The sequence below is a fragment of the Streptopelia decaocto genome, assembly GCF_964273445.1.
Source record: "Streptopelia decaocto genome assembly, chromosome: 1".
NCBI classification, from domain to species: Eukaryota; Metazoa; Chordata; class Aves; order Columbiformes; family Columbidae; genus Streptopelia; species Streptopelia decaocto.
This window is the reverse complement of record NC_138663.1, coordinates 179,966,455-179,991,117: the sequence shown is the minus strand read 5'-3', so window position 1 is coordinate 179,991,117 and position 24,663 is coordinate 179,966,455. Positions and strand designations below refer to the sequence as shown.

The window sequence follows — 24,663 nt, the reverse complement described above, 5'->3', positions numbered from 1 at the left end:
GCATATTTCATTTTGTGTAAATAGTATTAAAATAGCAGTGAAAAGAAGTTTGGGTGCATCTGTTTTTTTGTAATAGAGCAAACAATGCACGCTGAAAGTAATATTTTAGAAGTCAGTGAAAGCTAAACTGTTTTTACTTGCTTCATACCTGAATGAAAATATTTTTGAGAAATAAATGATTTTGTTATTAGAATGTATTTCAAATCCTATATCTTTTATTATAACTTTCCCAGTTCAGGATACAGGCTATAATTTTTCATTAGGTTTCATAAAGCAGGGCATCATTTCTGAATACATAGACTCGCTCTATTTAAATGGGACTTTTCTAAAACATAAAATAACAGTACACATTGCCCCTTAGGAAGTTAAATAAAAAGGGAAAGAAAAAATAAACACAAAGCGACAAAACAGTCTGAACTCTGTCCTGTGCTCATTGCAGTTAATAATGAAGCTCATATTGACTTCAATGGGAGCAGAAGCAAGCTCTGTATATTGATTTTCTCCATCCCCCTCCATTAAGAATCCTGAAGTGCACCTGTAACATTGTTGAATTGGGATGTTGGCAGCAAAATCAATAAAAGACAATATTAGAACATATGCTGTTTTCAGCTTCCTCTCAATCTGATATAGCTGGTATTAGCATTCTTCTCCAAATTACACTTCACGCTTTCTATAAAGTGACCTTCCTTATAGTGCCCTCTCCACTATAAAGCTTTTGTGCTCTTACTCTCATATTTAGCCTTCAGGAGAATGAGCCCTATTTATAACACCGGAGACGATTGATTCTGAACAGAGCATAAAGAAGAGATTCCTTCAAGAGGGGCTTCAGCCTAAACCCTCTTTCTGACCTCCTATGAAAGATCATTTCTATTATTGTTTAAACTAAGCTCTTGGTTTTAGGCTTTCTTAATTATGACACATTTCATGTCCTATTGGTTTTAGAAACCTTTTTCACCCCAGCACATTAGGAAAGCCTGCAGATATTGCCTGAGGCAGAGATTCAGATACCTTCTTATCCACCCTTAAAACCAGAAAACTTCAGCCATTGCTAAGATGTCAGAGGAGGTAATGATCAGAAAGCAGAGTCTTTTCCAGTATCAGTACAAGCTTCTATACTCATAATTACAGGTTTGGTGAGCCTCCTTATGTCATGAGAGATGCGAGGCTGGTTGAAGTTTCCAAAGCATTCAAAGTTTTCTTTTCAAAGCATGCAGCTTCTCAGTCCTTGTGCATCTACCTGACTGGCAGTCTGTGGTGTGACTGAATGCCAGGAGTTAAAAACCCACCCAGCAGAGCTAATGTGTGAAGCTGGATGGCGACAGCAATTCCCAAAACTGCTACTAGTTTATGATGTTGGTTCACTTTGGCGAATGAATCTTAGATTCAGAGGCGTTTCATGGTGTCCTGCTATTTGGCTTTGGATTAATACCACTTCACATTTCTTACTAATGCCAGATATCCATAGCAGAGCATTTTTGTGACTAATATATTGAAGGATTTAGTTCAAACAATTGAAAGCCAAGCAGATTCGATACTGCTTGGAGGTGAGAGATCTTCTTTCAGTCTTATGTGGGTTTAGAAGAAGAAAACAAAAAAAGCATTCTTGGATGTGAAATGACCAACTGAAGAACTCGATACCATACCAAAACCATACCATTTTATTCCATTTCTCCACTAATTCCAGCATGTGACTCTTCAAACATAAGCATATAGAACTCCAAAGGAGGAAAATGTATTTCTTCTGTGTTAAAAGAAAGGTGGTTTATTTTGTTGGTGTTTTTAATTAGAAATTAAAATTGTTGTGGTTTTTTGCCTTTCTATGGGCAAATAGTTTGCAATCCTTTAGTTTATTTATTCAGCCCTCCCCATATTTGATGCACAGCAAGTTGCATCAAGTGCAAGAACTGTGCCAAGCATGTCTTTACAGCTCTTGTATCCAGTGATTGCTGAGCTGCTTCCACAGCTGCCAAGTGCCCACCTCACATGTCAAACAGGGGTCTCTCTGAAGAGATTTGGATGGTTGCTAGTCCACAACACCAGTGTCTTCATTGCTTCTTTGTCATGTGTCAGATACAAGCTGTCATCCCTCTTAAATTTTTCTGAGCTCTGGAGACAAGTGAGCACTTTTAACAGTCAAAGAAAAACACGGCAAAAAGCAATACCTCTCTCCAAGTTGTTTTATTATCAGATAGTCATCTGTCTCATCATGTTTTGCTGACATATTTTGAGATGCTTCTGCTGTTAGACCTTGATCCCACAAGCTACTGCCTGCTGCTCAGGGCGTTTGCATTCACCTTCTGCTCAACCCTCACAGGCACAAAGTCCTAAGCAGTGACTTATCCAGAAAGTCTGGTGCAAGGAACATTTCACAGTTATGTCTTCAAAGTTACACACTTTTTTCAAATGTCAATAAATTTTCTGTTTCTGAAAGGACTGGAAATACCACTAAGCTCCATAGAACCCTGTCATCTGCAAGTTTGCAATACATTTTATTTTTTAGTATCTGAGAAAATACCTACTAAACATGTTAAACTGCAGAGAAACACGGTGGCTTCTATTTGCAGAAACTATGTGTGCTGAAGGCAGGATGGAGAAAGGAGGTTTGGGCTTGCAAATATAGATCTTCTGGAGATCCTTCCATTCACAGAGGGGAATACATAGTTCAAGAAATGTCAGAATGTGAGAATCAAGAAACTGCAAGCTTCATGTGACCACTTGCTTATGCTTTCTAAAGGGCTAAAAACATATTCCTGTATTTAAGATCCATTGTTATCTAAGGCCAAAGTAAGTGTGCAAATATTTCAGTCTTATGTAAAATTTTAAAAGAAAAATAAACGCAGCTCTCCAATTCAGTACAAGGTCAGAGAGACAGCTGGATAAATGCACTCCTACAATTTAAGGTGCAATAGAATTTTGCACAAAGGTGGTTCATCCTCACATTTATAGAAAGCACTTTACATTTATGAGCAAAATTTCCCTATTATAAATCAGAACAATGCAAAACACCACAGTCACTTCAAACATTCAGATGAACCCTTCCTTCCCTAAGGAATGTGACAAATTGAAGGATTCACGTGCACACTGTCAAGCTTGTTTCCAAGTAGCAATGACAGTTCCTTCACATTTTCAAGTCCTACAGATTATTCTTTTCAAGTTGTCACTGTGGTGCTGGGCCTGAGTGCAATTCCTAATTCAAATGCCAACAACAGCAGTGCAGCCATGCATCTTGCAAATGCCAATGTTTATTGTTTACATTTGAATAAAAATATAGGAATTACTTGGACTCCTAAGAGTAAACATCAGTAACCCACCTATACAGAGGTTTACCTATACAGAATGTTTCAATATCCTAAATAATTTATGTACCATGTATACACACATATATACAATCCATTTATGCAATATACAGAAGATTAACATAACATATATGAAACACTGAGCATTCATCAGCACCTCTTGTGCTTTGCAGAGTTCAGATGTCTGTACCCTCAGTTGCAAAGCGCCATTAACACAACCAGTGTTTTTCCACTACTGATGTGGGAGAGGGTCATCAATGTCACTTAACATCTCCCCAGAAACCAGCACTTTTCTTACTTGAGCGATTATACTCCTTCTCCCTTGAGATTTAAATCTCCTCTGATCATTTTTTAGTATTAGAGGAATACAGTCATTTTTTAATGTCAATTAGAGGAAAAGTCACTTCTTTGCTTGTTTCTTTAAACCACAGTCTCTGTAAAAGTGTTGCAGCAGTTCTGTTTCTCAATTAGGGGGAAAAAAAGCAGACTCTCTGAAAGATATTCAGTACTTGATTAATTGTATTTAACTAAGGCAACACGAAGCGTATCTGAAAAATTCATCTCATCACAAACCAAATACTCTAAAAAGCAGTGAGAATGATTTTTACAGAATTTTGAAAATATCTGAGAACTGCTACTATTTTTGATCAAAGCTATACCCCTACATTTATTTTTTATGATGGCTTGGTTCCTGCACCCTTCATTCAAAAGGAGAACCAAGCAAGAAAGGCAACACAACAACCAACCCAACTAACAGTCCACCTATCGCAGCTGTCTGTGCAGAGTCAACTCGTCCCTCTCCTCTCTCCTTTATGCATAAGCCAAATCAGTTGGGTTTGGTACATACCATGGGTGATGATAGAAAACATGCAACTCAAAAAGGAGAGGAAACAAGGGTCCTTCACTTTAAAGGGTTGACCTGGAGAAACTAGTCTCCACAGGGCAGATTAGCTAGCAACTGTCAAAATATCATTTACGAGCTGTGTGGATTCCTGTTCTCCAAAGAGATGTTGTCAAGTAAAATAGACCTAAAATGTGACAGGCTTTGATATTATTGTAACAAGGTGGTTTCTTCCAAATTCTAAATATGCATTTCAGTAATAGGATGTGACATCTTTGTAGAAAAAGTCCAAAACACTTAATGTTGCAATTTGCCTGGGACAGAACTGGGTAAGAGGGGACTGGAGAACGTAGTGCAAAATAAGTATGAGTGATGGAAGAGGTAAACATCTGGGAAAGTCAGCAAAGTGGGAATTACAAAGGAAGAAAGTGATGGACTCATGCATTTGGAGCTGAAGGAGGAAATGAACTGAACAGAACAAGTACAAAGGAAAAAGAGAGGAAGGTATGAAGAGAGAGATAGAAAAACTGGCTTAAAGCGGGAGATTTGCCGTCTGTCTTCTGAGCCTGTTAGAGAAAGTTGGTTTGCTGTTGAAGTGGGTTTTCTGCAGCCATCAGGTCTAGATCAATGATCCCAAACTGAGCTCCTGAGCCAATGATCACTTGTAAGACTGTAGTAAGTAATCCACATCTTATTCCTAGGACTGGCTAAAACAGTGACATTAAATTGCCTCATTAGTGTTTTTAATTAAAAGTCAGTGTCTGTGAGAGCATGGTGAAATGCAGAGAGCCAGTACTGATCCACAGTCTGGACGGTCTGGAAGCCACTAGTCCAGAAACTTGAAGCAGGGATTTTCGGTTAATGATCTCTCTGGGGCTTTAAATAAAATGTCAGATATCATGAGGCTCATCATAACACCACAGGAGCTGGCAGCTCGTCTCTCTGGGGCATTCTTAGTCCACTGCAGAGCCAGCATTTGCATGCTACCTTTTGTTATTAGGCCCAGCTGGACTGTAATCTTCCCTTCCTTTCCCTAAACCTTCTTTGCTATTTGCAAAGAGTTATGCTTCATTACACAAGAAATAATAAGCCTTCATAAATTACTGGTGAGCCTTGTGTAGTAAACCTAGGAAAGTACTATTGCTGAAGTCTACTAAGAAGGGAGAAGTTTTGTAAACTGAGAAAATCTCTGTTCAGAGAAATGCTTTCGTTTCTCAAATGTTACATCTGTCTGTACTGGATGGGATGGATAAAATTGCAGTTAAATTATGGTGCAACTGTTCTTTTTTCTTTCTTTATTCTTTCTTTCTTTTTTTTTTTTTTTTTTTTTTAATATATATATATTTGGCAGCATCCTTCCATTTACTAATTGTTTGCCAGCAAGTTTTGTGTGAATAAGAAGCCTGAAAATAATTCTCATGAGTATTCAATTCGAACATCTGGTATCATCATGAATGTAACTGGTATAATGAACTTCTCTGCATTGAACGTAGGCTGCATGGTGAGGAAAGGGCTTTGAAGCAAATGCACCTGAATAAAGCAGGTTCTGTAAAGGAGTAAATCTCCCTCCCAGTGTGTGGGCCTTAACTCCCACTAACATTAATGACAGTAACCCCTCCTCATATAGGATAATTAGTGCCCTTAGAGTTTAAATTTGCAGGTACCGAGACATTCAAATAAAGTGTGCCTAACATTAGAAAAAAATGTGGAAATTGGTTCATTGTTTGGCTACATTATGTATGAAGCAGGAAAGAAAAAAACCGTTCATAGCTAGATTGGCTTGTAATTGCCCCAAATTATTTATTTTTATACCATTCTAATTCTGTTTTCAGAGTTTATTTAGGCTAGTTAGCTAGCTGCTTTCAAGCTTTAACCAAAGGATTTTGTTCTAAAAAACCAAGAGACATAGTCTATTTTTGTGGAAACATGGGAGAACAATGGAAGAAACATTTATTAAAGAATACAGTATAGGAATAATGTTGCATTTATCTGCTAATATCAGACATATTTCTATGCACCCAACATTGACATCCGAGCACTATTTATGTCCATAAAAAAAAAAAAAAAAAAAAGTGTCTTCTAGGAAGTCAGGGTAATGGATCAAAACCACTTTAGATATCAGAAGGCTCAGGAGCCTGATATTGTTGTAAAGGGGGCTGAGAAGGTGCCTCTGGGTGATCAAGGTGTAGTTTAGTCTTACTCTTCCAGAAAGCTTCTTGGAGATAACATCAAAGACTCACTTTCCCAAACACCTTTGAATTGTATACAGAGCATGTGTAACTAAGACTTGTTGTCAGAACTCAGTTTTTATGGTAGGGTTTACAGAAGTCAGGTGTGAGACAAGAGGATCTATACCTGGGCAGTTGTGGCTAATGACAGCCGCAACTCATTCTACTAGAAAGTGACAACTAGTGAAGACGTAAGTTAAAGTTTCTCTAGTTGCTCAGTGTGTCCCCTCACCTCAGAGGCCATCCAGCTTTTTGTCTGCAATGAGGGCCGTGCCTTCCTTCCCACCACCTTCTAGACCTCCTGCAAACCCAACCTTCCCATCCACCTCAGGGCGCGGGTCACTCACTGGCATCACCTCACACACACCCTGCCACTGAGTTACCATGATGGGATCCTCAGATTGTAGCACGAAATTTAATTTCCTGTGGGCTGGAGGACTAAGTAGAGCCTTCCAAGGTAAAAATGAATGAGAGTCCAGTTGTCTTGTCTAGTCTATGAAACTGAAAGTTTTCTCCTTCAAGGCACCCCCAGTCTTTATGTCACATTTTCCTGATGTGCCAGGAGGCACACTTCAGTGTATTCTCTCACTTTCGAACTCTTCCTCCTTACACGCAGTAATTGTTAAGAGTGCCACTATCAGAAGTCCTATCACACTTCCTTTTCTCTTCCTTCTCATATTGAACTCATGTCCAAAATTTTATTTTTTTCCATTTAGCGCATCCTAGAATCTGACCTCTGCCTTTATTCTATCAAAATTCATACCCAAACCTTGTGACCTCATGTTCAACTTCCAGGAGTTCCTCTTCTTTGGTACTCGCTTGAGCCCTTTATCAAGATATCCCACAATATATCACCTAAGACCATCCAAGCCATACTTCTGACAAGACCATCTTCTTTACGACTGATAAATGCCATTATTGTATAACTTACCCTGTTTTCTACACCATCAAGACAGAGCTCATGCCCTTCCAGATCCTCCAGAACATTTTTCCTTGCTGATTTTCCCTGGTTGTACCGCTTCACAGTTCACTTATTTGAAAAACAAGCAAGCTAGCTAGAGGCCAAGGATTACTTTTATTGTTTATATTTATAGTTGTGAACTTTGTGTCCTTATTTCTCTCGTCTCACATTTGTTCAGTCCTTCAAGCTGAAAACTCTTTGAAGAAGTAGCTGTGTTTTGCAAGATGGCTTTTTTGACATTGTAAATGTTCTGCAATAAGAGTGATGCAAAAAATTGCCATAATAACAGCCATCATTTTGACAGTTTTTGATGTTTTCCTTGTTGATGTTATCAAAAGGAGCATTAGATAACTTTAAACCTTCTTTTCAAGCTAAGAAATTAGGATAATGGCATACATTGATCTCAGATGACAGGAAGGTTTGGGAATGTTCTCTTCATCTGCTTTCATCCATGTCACTGCATTGATACATTGGCTAAAGTTCCAAAACCCTGAGAAATTCTGCTAAAGAAGCTAGAACCAAAGGTCCGAAGACAGACAAATAAGTACAGATGTCAGTTTTGTGATCTATTTCTGTACAAGTATAAAAGAATCTACAGAAAAAAAAATGTATAGAAAAAGTTCTGCTTGTAGGACTTAAGGGGAGTCTGTGCTCTTGAATATTAAAGAGGGTTTTCTTGGTTTTGTTGTTAGTATTTGCTCACTTGTTTTTCAGTCACTCTTTCCAAATTGCCTCAGACTCTTGAGATAAGATACTGCCTCTGCATTTCAGCTCAAGTGTCCCCAGTATGCGAAGTAATAATCTGCCATGAATGTTAACTGTAATGTTATTAGGGCATCATCTAATGGGAAAGGCACAGCCCAGGTGTGCATTAGTAGAACTGGTAGAAAATTTCAAATTATCCCTTATTTCCTTTATAGATAGATATAATACATTCAGAGATTTGGGGTGCTCACTTTATTTCCTGGCTGCAAAGAATTTGGTGTGATAAAATACAATTACCCTGTATCACCTGTGAAGTCTTACTTATGCTCCTAACTGTCCAAGATAGATGCTGTATAAAAGTAAAAATTGTTTTGTTCTGAGTCATCAGTCAATGAGTATATCCTTAGACTTCAGTGGATTTCTGATCAGCCACTCACTTTGTTTTAAAACGTTTCTTTTTGCTTTGAGTCTAGCCTGGACTTGGAGTCTATTTTGCTACTGAGGCTGTTGCCAAATTGTATATAGCACTTCTGCTTCAGCACAAGGGAGTCACACTAACCTCTTAGATGTCCTCAAAGTATCAGTGTGAAGGTTTTCCCCCGCTTACATATGTCTAATCTTCCTCCAGCCACCTCTCTGAGACTGGCAGGTATCGTTTTGCATCCCTCAGTGAAAATGCTGTAAAGCGCATATTGAGCTGGTTTCCAGCTGTGTTTGCTTAAGTAGGAATATTTTCTCCCGCTTACAGCATGGGCAGCTGTTTGAGATTCTCGTCAGAGTTTTCTTTTGATATAGCTTCCTTGTATATAGTTCTTCTGTAAATGCTTTCAGCATTGGTTGCCTTTTAATCGTAAGATGCTCTTTAGCATGTCTCAGAGAGGGATTCTGTACATGAGTGTCTGAACTACTGAACTTAAAATGGCATGAGAAGTTGCATTGAGATGAGCAGAATAAATTTTTTTCAACTATAGATACATTCATCATCTTTGTCAATGAAGTCAAAGCAAAAATTTCTGTAAAAATTTGCAAATTATTAGTTTTTAACATGCAGATTCCCCTTTCCCCAAAAATTCTCCTATAATTTTAATTTAATATTCAATAAAGTTATTTTCTTTATATAATATGTAATAAAATGGCATATTACAGAATCACAGAATGTCAGGGATTGGAAGGGAACTCAAGAGGTCATCTAGCCAAATCCCCCCGCCAGAGCAGGAACACCTAGATGAGGTTACACAGGAAGGCGTCCAGGTGGGTTTTGAATGTCTCCAGAGAAGGTGACTCCACAACCCCCCTGGGCAGCCTGTTCCAGTGCTCTGGCACCCTCACGGAGAAGAAGTTTCTTCTCAAATTTAAGTGGAACCTCTTGTGTTCCAGTTTGAACCCATTACCCCTTTGTCTTACCATTGGTTGTTACCGAGAAGAGCCTGGCTCCATCCGCATGACACTCACCCTTTATATATTTGTAAACATTAATAAGGTCACCCCTCAGTCTCCTCCTAGCTAAAGAGCCCCAGCTCCCTCAGCCTTTCCGCATAAGGGAGATGCTCCACTCCCTTAATCATCTTTTTTGCCCTGCGCTGGACTCTCTCCAGCAGTTCCCTGTCCTTCTGGAACTGAGGGGCTCAGAACTGGACACAATATTCCAGATGTGATCTCACCAGGGCAGAGTAGAGGTGGGGGAGAACCTTTATAATTATTATAAATGAAGTATTATTAAAAATAAATTGTAATTTGTTTTCTATAGAGCAGATATTTTGTTTGGAATCAGATGCTGATCTGAATCCAGAACTATTTTAATTTAAGTGCACTAAAATGTAAATATCTCAAAATTATAGTTGTGTTAGGTCAACACAAAGAGTGTTTCTGATACTGTTTAAAAAAGTTACCAAGTGATGAATGAGCTTGAGCCCCTGAGGCCCGTTAGACATCTCTCTTTTACTTACTCTCCTTTTTCGCTAACCACCCTGTCAGCACATATTAAGAACTGGCTATTCGTAGCTTTAAATTAAATAGCAAAAGAACTACATGTATTTAACAGTTTGTGGAGTCTTGTCTATAATTAATTCATTTTAAAGCTTGTGACAATTTAACATTGTTACACTGTTGCTATATGTGTTACATCCTCCTTATTTAAGGACATATTTCTACCTTAGACTCCATCTTTTTTGCTTACTATGAATGGCTAGGAAGATCACCAGAATGATAACAAATTCCACACTTCTGGGAATCCTGCAAACTTATCTCCACTCTATTCTTATTCTCTCACTTTAGGTTGTTTGGGCTATTTTAAAATCAATTTTAAAATGGAATGTAACCTCTTCCAAACACAGCCTGTGTCTTCTGGTGTCCAGAATCTAGAATAATGGGACACCCATATTTGGATGGGACTTCTCGGTAGTACTGCAATGTAATTATTGTCATATAGGTTTTAATATGGTATAAAAAACCTAATTTTAAATTAATAAAATAAAATAATGGTACTCAGAAGTCCCACTGAATTTTTTAGCAGCAAAACAGCCTGTTTGTATTTCTAAAGGTAAAATGGGTGGTTACCTTCACTACCCATATAGAATGTGACTTGCTCCATTTGGATTAGTTGTTTTTCAAATACTAACAGGTTCATGTCCTATATGTTACTTACTTTTGCAATATGCCATAGCCCTTCCTATTTCCCCTAATTTGCTGTCCCTAGCCCCACTCATCTGAACTCATCTGGGAGGACAAAAGGAGAAGGAAACCTCCTACTGGGCAAGAGTGTGACCCAAAAAAATACATGACAGCAGCTTTTCCAGGTCGGGCAGCCTGAACCTCAGCTGAATCTGGGTCCTAACCCACATTTCAGTGGGGATAGTGATTAACAAGTACATAGGTCTTATGGCCTCCACTTATGCAGCAGCTCTCAAGCTCTCAGAAGTTTAAGAGATGGATGAGGTGATGGGCAGCAGATGAATTACTGCTCCCAAGCCACTGTAAAACTTGACTGTGCCCATGATGGTCTTCTTTCATGCTCTCAGAGAGCAGAAGGATGGGCAGTTTCCAGCTAAAACTGAGTATTACATTTAAAAAAAAAAAGATTTTTACATTGGGGGAGAGTCTAAGTGATAGCAGTAAGAGGATGCAAATGACAGAGAGACTTTTTAACAAGGCCTATAATGACAGAATAAGGGACAGTATTTTTACAATGAAAGAGAGGAGATTTAGGTTGGACATAAGGAAGGCATTTTTATGATAAGGGTGGTTAGACATTGGAACAGGTTGTCCAGAGAAGTTCCCATCATTGAAAGTGTTCAAGGTTAGGTTGGACAGGGCTCCGAGAAATCTGATCTGATGAAAGATGTCCATGTCCATGTCAAGAAGGTTAGACCAGATGATCTTTAGAGGTAACTTCCAACCCAAACTGTTTAATTTTGACTTGAGTTTTTAGAAGACTGAGGTTTTTGTTTGCCTTTTTTCCTTTTATTACAGCTTGCTGGCTCTTACCAAAAAAAAAAAAAAAAAGGATTTAATCCTTGTATTTGCCCATTGGACCCATCATTGCAATTTCTTGAGGGTAAATTTTGTCATGGAAGGATGATTACATGCTTTTCAGAACGATTTAATTTGATGTAACAATACTGGAACTGTTGCTAAATCTTCCAGAGAGATTCTGTAGAATATCCAAAATAAGCACAATAACCAATCCATGTCTGTATTTGAATAGTAGCTAACTGTACTTTATTATGAATAATGCATTTGTACTATTTTAAAATTAGTAAAAATGATTTGAGTAAAAGGTAGATTTGTCCTACCTAAGATAAAACATTTTTATTGGTAATGAATATTGTGACATTCTATCTAAGTGATGATCTAATTTCACAAACTCATTGAATCATATTATCATGGGGAACAGGGGGCTCTTCATCTGTGAAAGGTCTAGTCAAGAGAGGCCTAATATTAAATGAAGTTAATATACAATTTCCTATAATTTGGAGTTTAGCCATATTACTGTTGTAGGTGAGCAAGAAAGAAGTCCACGATACCAAGCCTAAAATAATTTTATCAGGAATGTAAATTGGTTGTGCTTCAGTTACCAAATGTTGATAGAATTGACTATGGTAGATTGTTGGTTTTTAATTACAGCTGCTCTGTAATGTTGTTGTGTTACCAGGTTCCAAGATGGAAAATAGTATAGTATGGCAGTTTGCTGTGCCAAATGACCACTGCTAGTGCCAAGTATAAATACTATCAGGAGTGGGTTCTCCTATAGGATGATAACCACATCCCTAAAATAATGAATGCCACACTTTCCTATATGTATTCATGTTCGGATAATTTATTTAAATAATGTTCCTAGTACATGCTTTATAGCCTTATGCCTTTTGCTACACAACTTTTAGCTTATATTGCAGACTGTGCAAGTCATTTGGCAAATGTAATTTCCAACCTTGCATACTAATCGATTTCTTCACAAACACCTGCTATCAGTTATGATAATAAAAATGCCATTCTAAATTGAAAAGGGGCCAAATGGAGCTTCCTAAGGAAATGACTTAAGTGTCTTTCAATGCCGTTAACATAGTAATGTTCTTCTAGTGCCAACACTTTTTTGAGCATTTGCATTTTATATAATTTTACTCTATTACATCATTATTTTCTGTCTAAATGGTTCCTCATAACCATTGCTACAAAGTAGTCTGTTGCGAGATTGGAGAGGAATTTCTGTGCTTCTCTCATGGGATTAAATCCAGCAACTTTACGTAGTGGAAGTTCCTTAGCACAGATCTGATTGGAACATCTGGGCGCTACACTAGTATAATTATTAAACAGTTTTATCAGTTCCTACAACATCACTGGGAAAAACGGTGTAAAGTTGGTGGGTTCTTCGCCCTTGGACTGCATGCCAGTTTATTCCTAAAATGTAAGCCTAAATTTAGCAGCCAGATTGCAAGTAGCATTTGAATTATCCAGGGTCCCTTTATGGCTCCTTCCATCCTAGGAAATAACTTCCCAGCAACAGTCTTTGCCAGAACCTAATCATTTTCAGCTCTGCTGGGTCTTGTCTCAGCTCCAAAATGTCTCTCATGGGCTTTCAGCTGTATTATCATCTCCCCTGACAATGTCCTCTGCATTATTTGTAAGGAAACAATTCATTTTACTGATTTCTTCACATTTTCATTTTCTCTTAGCTCTAGCCGCCCAAGCGTATGCACTAAAGGAAGAGAATGATAGTCTTCGATGGCAGCTGGATGCTTACAGGAATGAGGTGGAGCTCCTGAAACAGGAGAAAGGACAGCTCTTCCGAACAGAAGAAAGCCTTACAAAGGACCAGCAGCTGCAGTTCCTGCAGCAGACAATGCAAGGCATGCAGCAGGTATTGCTATGGAAGAAAAGCATTGGTCTTCTTTTTTAGGAAAGTGGTGCCATGAGGCTGTGTTGTATTCAAGACTGTCAGCCACGAAGGTCCTGATTTCTTTTCAGAGTCAAAGTCTTACAGACTTTAGATGAAGGAAAGGGAGAGGAGGAATTGGGATCGTATTTAGAGATAGTAGTTTTAGGAATTCGTGAACTGTAAACCCATTGATCATTTAAGGAATTCCCTTATACATGTTCTATTCAGGAGAAAATTACTTCAGTACATTGCTTATTGCTCTCCTCACTTAACCCAGCTGGCTCTAGTTCTGCACAAAAGTTCAAGAAAGTTTATCCAGTGTAGCATAGCCAGCACTCTGTGGTGCCTTCGTTTGCAGTCATCAGCATCTTTAGATGCTTCTCCACTCCTCGGCTTTGTCTTTTTTCTGCTGACTCTTGTTTGAGGATGGCTGAGACATCTCCAGCTTGTCCAGACTACCCTCCTGCTAACTTGCAAGTGGATATAACATCAATGCTGTCTCCTGAGCTTTTATCGTTTGTGCTGACCTATGGATGTAACCTTTTCATTCAGGCATTTTTTTAAGTGGTATAGTGCAGCAACAAAGCTTTTTCTCTGACATCAGTCAGAGAGAAACTGCAATGTGTCCTTGGGGGAGGGGAGGCTGAGGGTCAGTTTATCTTACCCATTCTCCCTTATTTGTCAGTGTGCTCCTGACACTGAAGCACAAGTCTTGGCAAGCACATCCAGACTGCTCCCACTGCTTCATCTAACATGGCCATTAACACATGGGCAACTCTCATTTAGCATACATGTGTATAACTTAATTTCTGCCCAGGCACTTGTATTCAGCTGCTACGTGACAGAGAAAAAGAGCAGTGGCTCACCAAGACACTAACCTGGGCTCCCATATAGAATGGAGTTTCTCAAGATGTCACTGCAGAGGTTAATTTTGCTTCCATTATCTGTACCCTGAGGGAAAACACGCACTCCTCTATCACTCCCAGTTATTAGATTCCAGAAGGGGACAAGCTGTACCCATTTCCAGATTGTCCTAAACTGCTTTTTTTATGACAAATCCAAGAGACATTCATTTACGTTTGATCTGCTTGTTGGAACTGCATTGCTATCATGGTACCCATCGAATCCAACAAGTCTGCAGATTCCATCTAACACCAAAAAACAGAGCACAAGCCAAGCCTACACATGTGTTCATACGAACGTATACCACTTTGAAGCCCACAGAGTTTTACCAAATTAGGATGATTTATGATATAGTGGAGTAATTCTGAAAAAATATTTAAAAAATAAAAAATAAGTCATTGACCATTCAGGAACAAAATCTTTCCTGAACTTAGGAGTAAAGTAATTTATCAGAAATACTTGAGGTTTCAGTATACTTTAAATATGCTTGAGGTCTATTCATGATCTTATCCTTATATAAATGGATACTTAAATATCACTGGCTTAATTAAATTTAACTACATATATAAATATTGTGCTAAATTTCAGCCTGGTGTTAGTTCTCTATTAAAATCAGTGAAAAGTGCAAAATGCTACTAAATCAAAATTCTAGAGCCCTAATGCTCATTTTGCATTGTTATAATTTCCTACCTGGGGTCTGGATGAAGGATAATCAAGTCTGTAGAATATTAATAGATTTCTATTCTAACTTGAAGCAAATGTTAATAATGCAAGTCAATAACAGAGAGCGACTTACTTATCTCTTTGTTCAGCTAGCAATGGACACTGTGGTCCCTATTCCTCTGAGAGCTTCTGTGTTCGTGACAATTTTGCTGTGAGGTACTGAATTTTTCTGGTTTGCCATCTTGGGGTCAGATCTACTAACTCCCAATGGGATATAATTAGAGATGGCCCAAGGAGCTGGAGAAGACATTGCAGATAATCTAGTCTGACAATATGCTGAGGAGGGCAGCAACACAGAAGCACAGGAGGTGGAATTCAGAATATTTGGTGGAAATTATCAGTCAATTAAGCAGCTGGATCATGGCTTTGGATTTCAATGATTAGCCATAGTCATGACATCCCATAACCTCTGTGCTTTTCATGCAGCTCGTGCATGAATATTTAGAAATAAACCTTTGATTTAGGTAGACTCTGTTTTATCTCAGCTTGTTTTTGTAAATGTCGAGAGATGACAACCTTAGCTGAAATCTGTCAGTCTGGCAGGTACTCAGCATCTAAGGAAATCAGTCTATGAAATATTAAAGATATAGCCAGGACTTGAGTAGTAATAACTTAACAAGAAGACCTGTATTCCCTTTTATGTTTTTGTATATTTTAAAATTAATTGCGTACAAGGTAAACTGAATGCCATTGAATGCCTGAACCCTACATATCTGTCAGCATTAAAAAAAAAAAAATTGTATTCCTTCTCCTTCTTCCCTCTTGATTCTCCCCTGCTTTTTCATACACCTCTTCTTCTGACTTTGAAAACTAGAGAATAAGTGATTTGAGCTGCAGCCTGAAAAGCAGATTTATCTGAGAAAAAGTGGATGCACTTTCAGAATAAATAATTTTTTTAAACATATATTGGGCCAAACAATAAAATATAACACAATATCTATGTCTTTTTAATGTACTTCCACCATCTGGACATTTTTCAGGATTCTTTCCCACACTTGTAGGACTGATGAAATGAATGTATATTTTCCCTTCCATCACTCCTACTGATTCAAAGTAGCATCAGCAAAATCAGACAGATGTTTGCTTATGAAGTATACCTTAGGGGCAGTAGTAGCAACCTGCTTATTTATTGTGTCTAAAAAAGAATATCTTTTGGACTACTGACATTGAACTTATGGGGGTTTTAGCCAACTTCCTCCATAAAACTGTGTCACAGTTTAATTTCATACCCACTGTGAGATCTCAAACAAATGGAAATAATGTTTTGTATCCATGGTAACAAATGACATACACTTTACCTGATTTTGAGATGGAAATTGAATTAACTTGTCACTGCTGCATAGGTGGTATTGCCTTCAATTTATTTCTATATGAGAACACACATACTAAGCAGATCACTTTTGGAGTGGCTCTGTTTTTCCAGCAGTGTTTAGTGTTCTCTAACAAAGTCTGTGATCATAAGGAAGGATGTTTGACTTGTATCTATTTTCAGAATACTTCACAGAACAGTTTTAACAATTTCTTGTATCTTGTCTCTCTGCCTGAAATGTTTGACCAGATCCATGACTATAGGTAATGCAGAAAATATCACCTAGTTGCTTAATGCTTGATAAGACTCAGTTTTCAGTGGGTATATTATTTCTCCAAATTTTAACAATTTGTGTTAGCATATTCTGTGTGGAGTAGCAAGCAGAAATCTTTTGAAAAATAGTCATCAAAATGTTTCCACCATTCTAAGAACAAAGTATAAAACCTATGCTTTTCTTGTTTGTTGTCCACCAAAAAGAAATTCTTGAGGAAATGCACTTGCCACCTTCATGCTTTTAAACAGGGACTCAGAATTTGACAGTGGGTCACTATTAAATTAATGATGTGATTTCCATATCCTTTCTAATATCTGCCTGAAATTGATAACATTACAAGACTTTGAAAAATGTCAGTTTGTCACATAGGAGATGGCACTTATTAGCGCATATCCAAGTAAATTTTAGATTTTTACTGGTCCTCTGGGGTTGTTCATGAACAACCTCCATAGCATAGTCATCGGTGCAATGTTTTACTCCTCAAGTTAGTCCTAAGTCTACAGAGCACACCTCCTTTACCATGGCTCTCTTATTGAACAAGTTAGTTCCATCTTTTCGTCAGGTTTATTTGGCCAAGGCATGCATGCCACACTTGCATAGCTGTACTGATTCCTGGACTGGTTCATTTGCCAATAGACTGGTAATTCTGCACGGTGCTTCATTGTATCATGTAAATGTATGATAATGTTCTTTTCTCTCAGAGCTCCCTGAGCATCATGGGCTGAATTTAAGCTCCTGCAGGCAAGGATGTCATCCAGAAATCCCCATTTAAACCATGCTTGCACCTGTGTTTTCTCTAGGAAATGTACACAAGTGCCAACAGTTGGGTGTATCTGGGACATTTAAGAGGCACCTCATTGCCCCTGTCCCCTAAAGGGACTGATTCATTAGCTGAGCTCAGGTTCATACTCCTAACACACAGCGACAGCACGAACTTGACTTCATTGGTGGAGAAGCATTGAAGCCTAGTCATGGGGTTATCGCATGAGCAGGGGATGTGCGTGGGTGCCTCTCCTGAAACTGGTGCTCTGGGTGGAAAGCAAGAACAAGAGGAACAATGGTGGGTGGTAGGTGTAGGGCTGACATAAAGACTAATACACTGCAGTGGGTGCCATTGACTCTGTTACCTCGGGATGTCTTAGCAGGAGACTGAACATATTCTGGACCTGTCAATGACCCATATGGGTCTCACTCTGATGCAGCATAATGAAAGTCTTCTTTGGTCTTGTCTTCTTTTTTTCCCCAAACAATATCAACTTCACTGGAATAGCAATGCAGGTTGCAAACCTGAGCACTCAGAAGCCAGGAGCTGCCAGAAATACCACCTGTGTATTTTGCTTTGTGTACCTCAGAGACCGTTCCCTGTTCGGTGCTGCAGAAACTGTACAGTTCATCACCACTTATTCAATATCTTCCTGTCCTTGCTGTTCAATATGCAACTTGAGGTCTTACTGCAAAGGCCACATTCTCCTGACATTTCCTACCTCCTGAAGCCTATCTTTTGCACTTTACTAATCATTTAGCATGTAAAATAAATAGCATGCACATCTGAGACTTATACACCATTTTTAAAGGGCTCTGATAAATGCCAGACTGGCATTTCAGATGTCCAGTGTTCATCCAGGGACAGATGGTTTGGTCTGTGATAGGCCTCACTGTTGTTGTCAGGATGATGAGAAGAGCTGCTGGAGTGTATCGCAGGTCCCTCCTTACGCTCACTGCTTCTTTAAAGGAATCATAGAATCATAGAATACCAGGTTGAAAAGGATCACAAGGATCATCTGGTCCAACTTTTCCTGGCAAAAGCACTGTCTAGACAAGGTAACCCAGCACCCTGTTCAGCTGAGTCTTAAAAGTGTCCAGGGTTGGGGAATCCACGACTTACCTGGGGGGTTTATTCCAATGGCTGTTTTTTCTCATTGTGAAATTTTTTCCTCTTGTGTTCAATTAGAATCTCCCTAGGAGTAACTTGTATCCGTTACTCCTCTTCATCTCTATGTGACTCCTTGTAAAAAGGGAGTCTCCATCTCTTTTGTAACCACTTTCAAATACTGGAACATGGTGATGAGGTATCTCCTAAGCCTTCTTTTCTCAAGGCTGAACAAATCCAGTTCTCTCAGCCTTTCCTCCTGTGGCAGCTTCCCAGTCCTTTGGTCATCTTTATGGCCCTTCTCTGGCCACAGTACATGTTTGGTGGGGTACACGCAGCTTCCACAATTTGGTCACTGGTGGTTGGATTAGGCCCTTTTGTCTAAGTGAGATGGCACAAGAGTAATCTCTCAGCTTTTTAAGCAAGATGACATACCTCTAATGTATAGTGACCATTCTGAGTAGAAAAGCCAGTGATTGCTGGTGTTGACCTCACTGTGCTGCCTTTGAAATTGGGTTTCTACCATTCCCTGCCACTGGAGGAGAGCTAGCTCATTTTCAAATGTCCTCATGAGCTAGCAAGACTTTTTCTTTCTGCATGCAAAGATGGCGTTGTTCAGGTCTTTCTCCTCCTATCCTATATGAAAAGTACTTTTTTCTCATACAAGGAATGGAAGAACTGACTGTTCCCATGGTCCACTCTCTTTCAGTGGAAGCAGGGAGGAAAAGCATATTTCTGTCCAAGTTTCAAAAGCTAGTGGAATCGGGCTATTCTTCCACATCACTTTTCTACCCAGTCTACCACCTATTAAATTCCAATCAGCCTCCACTGGCATTTAGGTCTGCAGCTCCCATATCCTTCACAGATGATGTGAACTGTCACAGCCATTCCTTCCTCTCACATACAAACTTTCTGAAATGTCAGAAGTCACAGACACATACACTGTTGGCTGAAAATTGCCAAATCTGGCACCATGTGAGTGCTGTGACCATAATTACAACAATTTACCTTTGAATAGATGGGTTCTAGTAACAATATATACAGGTTCTAGCAGCAGTTTAGCACCGAAATTAACATCATTGTTGAATAGATGAAGCATGTTATGGTTATATTTATTAATATAGCCTAAATGCAGAGGAGATGTGTAGTCTTTTTTTATTGACCTACCTTTTCTTCACCAAACATTTATTCAGCATATAACCCACCCAATGTACTTATGCCCAACTATAAACCGATTCTTCTCCAAATATAGTATTAAAGAGAAGAGTAAATAAAAGAGATAATAAACATTACCCCTTGTATTTGCATTGTACCTGCTGAATAAACAGATGAGAATAATTAAGCTGGAAATGTTTTTTGTTACTATTCTTAAGGTGTTAATTCCAGTTAGATCTTTCTGGTTTCCTATAAAAGTGGCACTGGAGTAGTAATGGCAATATTGTTCAACACTGATAATTTTATAGGGAATGGATACAAGATAACCGCAAGGGACTGGACTCAGTGTCCTGATGTTCACTTCCAGGCCTGGCTTTTCTTCTCTCACCCTGTGGTTGATATTTGGAAACTGGTTAAGAAATATGTCTGCTCCCAGGACAGAGAGTAGTGTTCCCATAAGTATTATCTCTGTTCCCTTGTGCTTTTCAGGGCTCTGTACAGTGCTGTCCACAAACTTCCAGAAAATTCTTACTTTTTCTGTTTATATTAAGAAAAAAAAAAAAAAAAGAGCAGCTGGCAATTAAGTGCTAATTATTTACCAGATCTGAGACAAGCCAAATGGGTCCTCCTCTATGTTTAACAACCTTTCCTTATTGAAAGTAGTGATTAATTTCCCACTTCTGCCACCACCACTTCAACAATATTAGGGGAAGTGTAAATAAGAACTCACAGACGCTTTTAAGCACCATATTCTCAATAGCTGTTCTAGTGGTAAGATGGTGCAGCGTAACATCTTTGTGCCTGCTACCACTGGTAAAAATAAACTGAGTTTGGCAGCAAGAATAAATACTTCAGAGAGAAATAATCAGGTGCGCACATTTTATTTGAAATATGAAAGAAATCAACTAATATCTTCTTTAACATGCTTGTGTAGTCTAGTGGTGGTGAAGGACAGATCTCTTAAGTTTTACAGTCCGGTGATCTTAGGTGAATTCTTTAAAAGATCCTAAATACTAGTGTTGGCTTTCTGTGCTAGTTTCACTGAAAATAAGTTAATTTTCTTCATGCAGTTAGAAACCTTTCTTTTTCATATCTGGCACGGTCATTGTTTCGACTTAGTTTGAGAACAAGAGATAACACCCCAGGACAGAGTTAATGTTTTTAATTGCTCTGGTCTGAGAGCCAAGGACATTCTGCCCACGGGTGTGAGGCATTGAGAAAGGGGGGCATGGATGGGCAGAGCTTGACTGACATTCAGACTGATCAATAAGAATGTTTCATCCCATAGGCATCATGATTCATGTTTAAGGAGAGATGGGATCTTCGGGTGTCTCTCGCTCTCTCTCTTCTTTGCTCGCAAAGAGCTGTCTGAGGGAGTTCTGTTCAGGACTTTAGTTAGTTTGGCCTTTTGCCATTTTGCAGAGGCCTCTTTTTCTCTTTTCGGGATCAGCTATTGGGACCATATGCTGCTTCCTGGGACTGGCTGCTCAGTGTGGATGGTGTTACTGAGGAATTGCACTGAGTATCTCTTATTTTATATTCTATATCTATTACATATATATACATATATATATAAATAGATCTATCTATATCTATTTTATATATATTATCTATTTTTATATATATAAAATGTATATATATATTTACATATATGTGTGTATATATACATATATATAATATATATATTTTTTTTACTAGTAGTACATTAGCATTTTGTTATTTATTAAACTGTGTTTATCTCAATCTGAGTTTCTCCCCTTTCGATTCTCTCCCCTATTTGGGGGGTGGGAAGGGTGGTGAACAAGCAGCTATCCTGGTTGTATTGCTAGCTTGGGTTAAACCACAACACTTATTGATTACATAGTTTTCAAACATGTTTGATATTATCATTACTAGGAACTCTGCTTCCACCACTAGGAATTGTGTTTCAATAGAAATTACACTGGGTAAATTGATTCTCTTCCCTCATGTCATTCTTCTGATTAACATGTGCCAGGTCTTTTTATTCTCCTTCATAATGAATGAAATATTTCTTCTCAAATAGGAAGTAAAAAGCTAAAAAATCTAATTTGGTCTGTTGAGAAAGAGCATGCTATACCATGCTCATTTACAGTCCCATGAAAGAAGAGGTGGGATCATACAGTTCAAGTGCCATTGCCTGGTAAGGAGGTATCCACAACTGAAGAGTACAGGTGAAAGGTTGGAGAAGATGACATTGTTATGAATGGATGATCACATCTTCATTTGACTGTATGTCATACCAGGCATGAACTGATTGTCTTGTAGATATGAGGACAGAGGGAATATGACCATTATCTGGGATCAACCCTCTTCCTTTGACCAGGATCAGAGCAAACTGTAAGCCCATCTGTCCACTCACCTATTGCCAATAAAGCCAAGGGCTGTGTAATATGTTGATACACTTAGCAAAGGTAGGAGGAAGCTTTTTTGATGAGGTGCAATGGGCTTTGGTCAGACTTCTTCCCTCCACAGACCACCATCAAAATCAAAGACCTTGTGTAAGCTGCTGTGAAAGCCAGATCCCAGGGAGGGATCCCCGATACTAGCACTAAATATCTATTAGTAAATTGGTATAATTTAACTTCCGAGAGGAGGGATTGATTCTGTAAGGTTCTTAAGGACTTGAGTCTATTGCTCATTTGCAGAAAACTCCATAGCTGACCGAAGAGAACTTGTTTCTTGAGTAAGATACATACTTAAAGATTACTTGGCAAAGGAAAGCTGTAGACTGGCTCTTCGGTCATTCATTGCACCATCCGTGTTCTCCTTTCATCTGCTGTCCAGCCTTTAATACTGCCTCTTGTGATTGGTGTGATTGAATTACTATGCCTCATAGGAAAAAAAAGAATCTGAGAGCTAATTATCTGATATCAATTGGCTACCTTTTAGAATCATAGAAGAATGTAAGTCAGAAGGTATGTCTGGAGGTGACACACACAATCCCTCTGCTTGAAGTAGGGGTGGCTTTGGAGTTGTCTCAGGACCTTGTCCAGCTGTGTTCTCAGTACTTCCAAGGATGGAAAGTCCACAGCTTCTCTGAGCCCTTGTTCAAGTGGTTGGCCACTCACACTGTGGAATATTTTCCTCATACGTAATAGTAATCTTCATTGTTTAATATGTCTCTATTCACTCTCAGCCCTTATTCAAGAAAATCCTGAATCCATCTTCTCCGTAACATCCCTTTAGGTAGTTTAGATGTGTCTGTGTCAATCTGTATGTCTTCTCATTTGGCAAACTTCTCAGAGTCAATCCCACCTGCTCCTAGTCTGAGTGCAGTAAAGCTGCAGTCAATGCAATGGCAGGGGGAGGGGAACATGTCAAACATCTCCTTAGGGAAGCAGCTGGATGGTTCTTCAGTAGTGCCACCATACTCACTCACTCATGAGGTGTGTGTCCAGCTCCCTGGCCCTCTGAGGTGGTTAACCTGTAAAGCTGACATGTTCAGCATGTTCTTTGCTGGCAGGAAAGCTCACTTTGCAGGTGGATGCCCACAAGCAGGAGCTGGGCTGTTGATCCAAGTGCAGGTCTTCACCAGCGCAGGGCAGGGGTGCTAGGGCTTGGACTCCTTTGTCATTGCAAACCCCATGATCCATCCAAATAACACCTTCTGGGTAGTTCCTATGACACAGGTGGTCCCGGAAAGGTGGGAGGCGTGAGAAACATTGAACTATTAGACTGTGTTTCTTTTAGCTCTCTTTAAAAAATCCACAATCATAATAATGTTTTGTCACATGTTAGGATGGCATGTATTTTGCCCTTACTGCTACAACATGGCTAACTTCCTTGAGGGCTCTTTTCTAAAGCTTCTTTGACTTGTCTTTCACATTTTCCTGTTTCCTTGGTGATTTGTCTGGCCTCATCAGTGTCTTGTTACTAATGCATATTTGCTCAGCTGGGAAGTCACTTTCTCATTATTCAAGCCTGCCATGTGCTGGCCATTTGTGATATGAAATCTCATCTGTTTTACAAAAAGAGAAAAACACTCTGCCAGACGATCTGTGAAAGTACTGGGAGAGGGATTTGTATTTTTATTTTGCAAGTGGTTGTGTACCTGAGATTTCATTTCAAATCATTATTTCTTTTCTTTCTACTTAAGGAGGATTCTGAAAATAAATATTTGCCATCCTTCCCCTCTATTTGTGAACAGTGTCCAAGAAACACTTGAAACACTTGCTAATTTTTGTCCATTTCCATTTTGAAAACTTTAATTTATTAATATTTTCCTTTCCATAAAATAAAGTTAGAAAACATGCAGCAAGGTTTTACTTGGGGAAAAAAAAAATGAAACCTCTGAAATTTCTAGCCTGAGTGTTTCAATTTTTAGGTGAACTCTGCAGTCCTTTCAATGCCTGTGTTATCATACTTTTTAGATCTCTGATTCTACTGTACTATAGGGGAAAAGGCTGCAGTTTTTCACGAGTGAGAATTTCTTCCTGAGGTTACCATCTAGTGTGAAAGTCTTGGTTTCATTGGAACTGAAAAAGGTAGCCTTGGTTGAGATACAGCCTGCCTATTTGAGGCATCTGGGTTTTGCCTTCATTTTAAACACCTAGTGAATCAGGTCTCCCCGTTTTCCCCATATAGGGATATATTCCCTACAGGTAGTAAGTGGAGAGTAATACCCTATCTCCAAACACTGTATGGATAGGAGACTTCTATTTGCCTGAGTTCACCGGGTACCTAAGGTGGCCATTCAACTGAGTTGGCTCAGTTAGACTGTGTAAGACCACCCCTCTTTGACTGATGGACTAATTTCAGAAGGGTTTGCCACAGCTATTTTCTGGACACACTGCAGCTATTCCAGAAATGGGAGGGCGAGTCTGCACCTCCTTCCCGTGGCTGAACAGGCTCGGTTTGCTGAAACTGCCTGTGCAACCTGTGATCAAAGTCAGCGCTCTCACCTCAGAGGCGTTCTTTTGTCTGCTCTTCTTTTCTCTTTCTTTAAGGTCTTTGTAACCTTTTCATACTTCATTTCAAGCAGCTGTAGAGAAAATCGTCACCAAAAT

General features: G+C 39.0%; 1 protein-coding gene across 8 annotated transcripts in view; it reads left to right on the top strand.

The window, feature by feature from the left end:
* Positions 1-24,663, top strand: part of ENOX1 (ecto-NOX disulfide-thiol exchanger 1) — a 361,050-nt gene that overhangs the window by 301,708 nt on the left and 34,679 nt on the right. For all 8 annotated transcript variants that reach the window (XM_082057097.1, XM_082057090.1, XM_082057091.1 and 5 more), the window contains one exon: positions 13,200-13,384. In XM_082057097.1, coding sequence (XP_081913223.1) covers positions 13,200-13,384 — 185 coding nt within the window. The remainder of the gene's footprint in view (positions 1-13,199; positions 13,385-24,663) is intronic.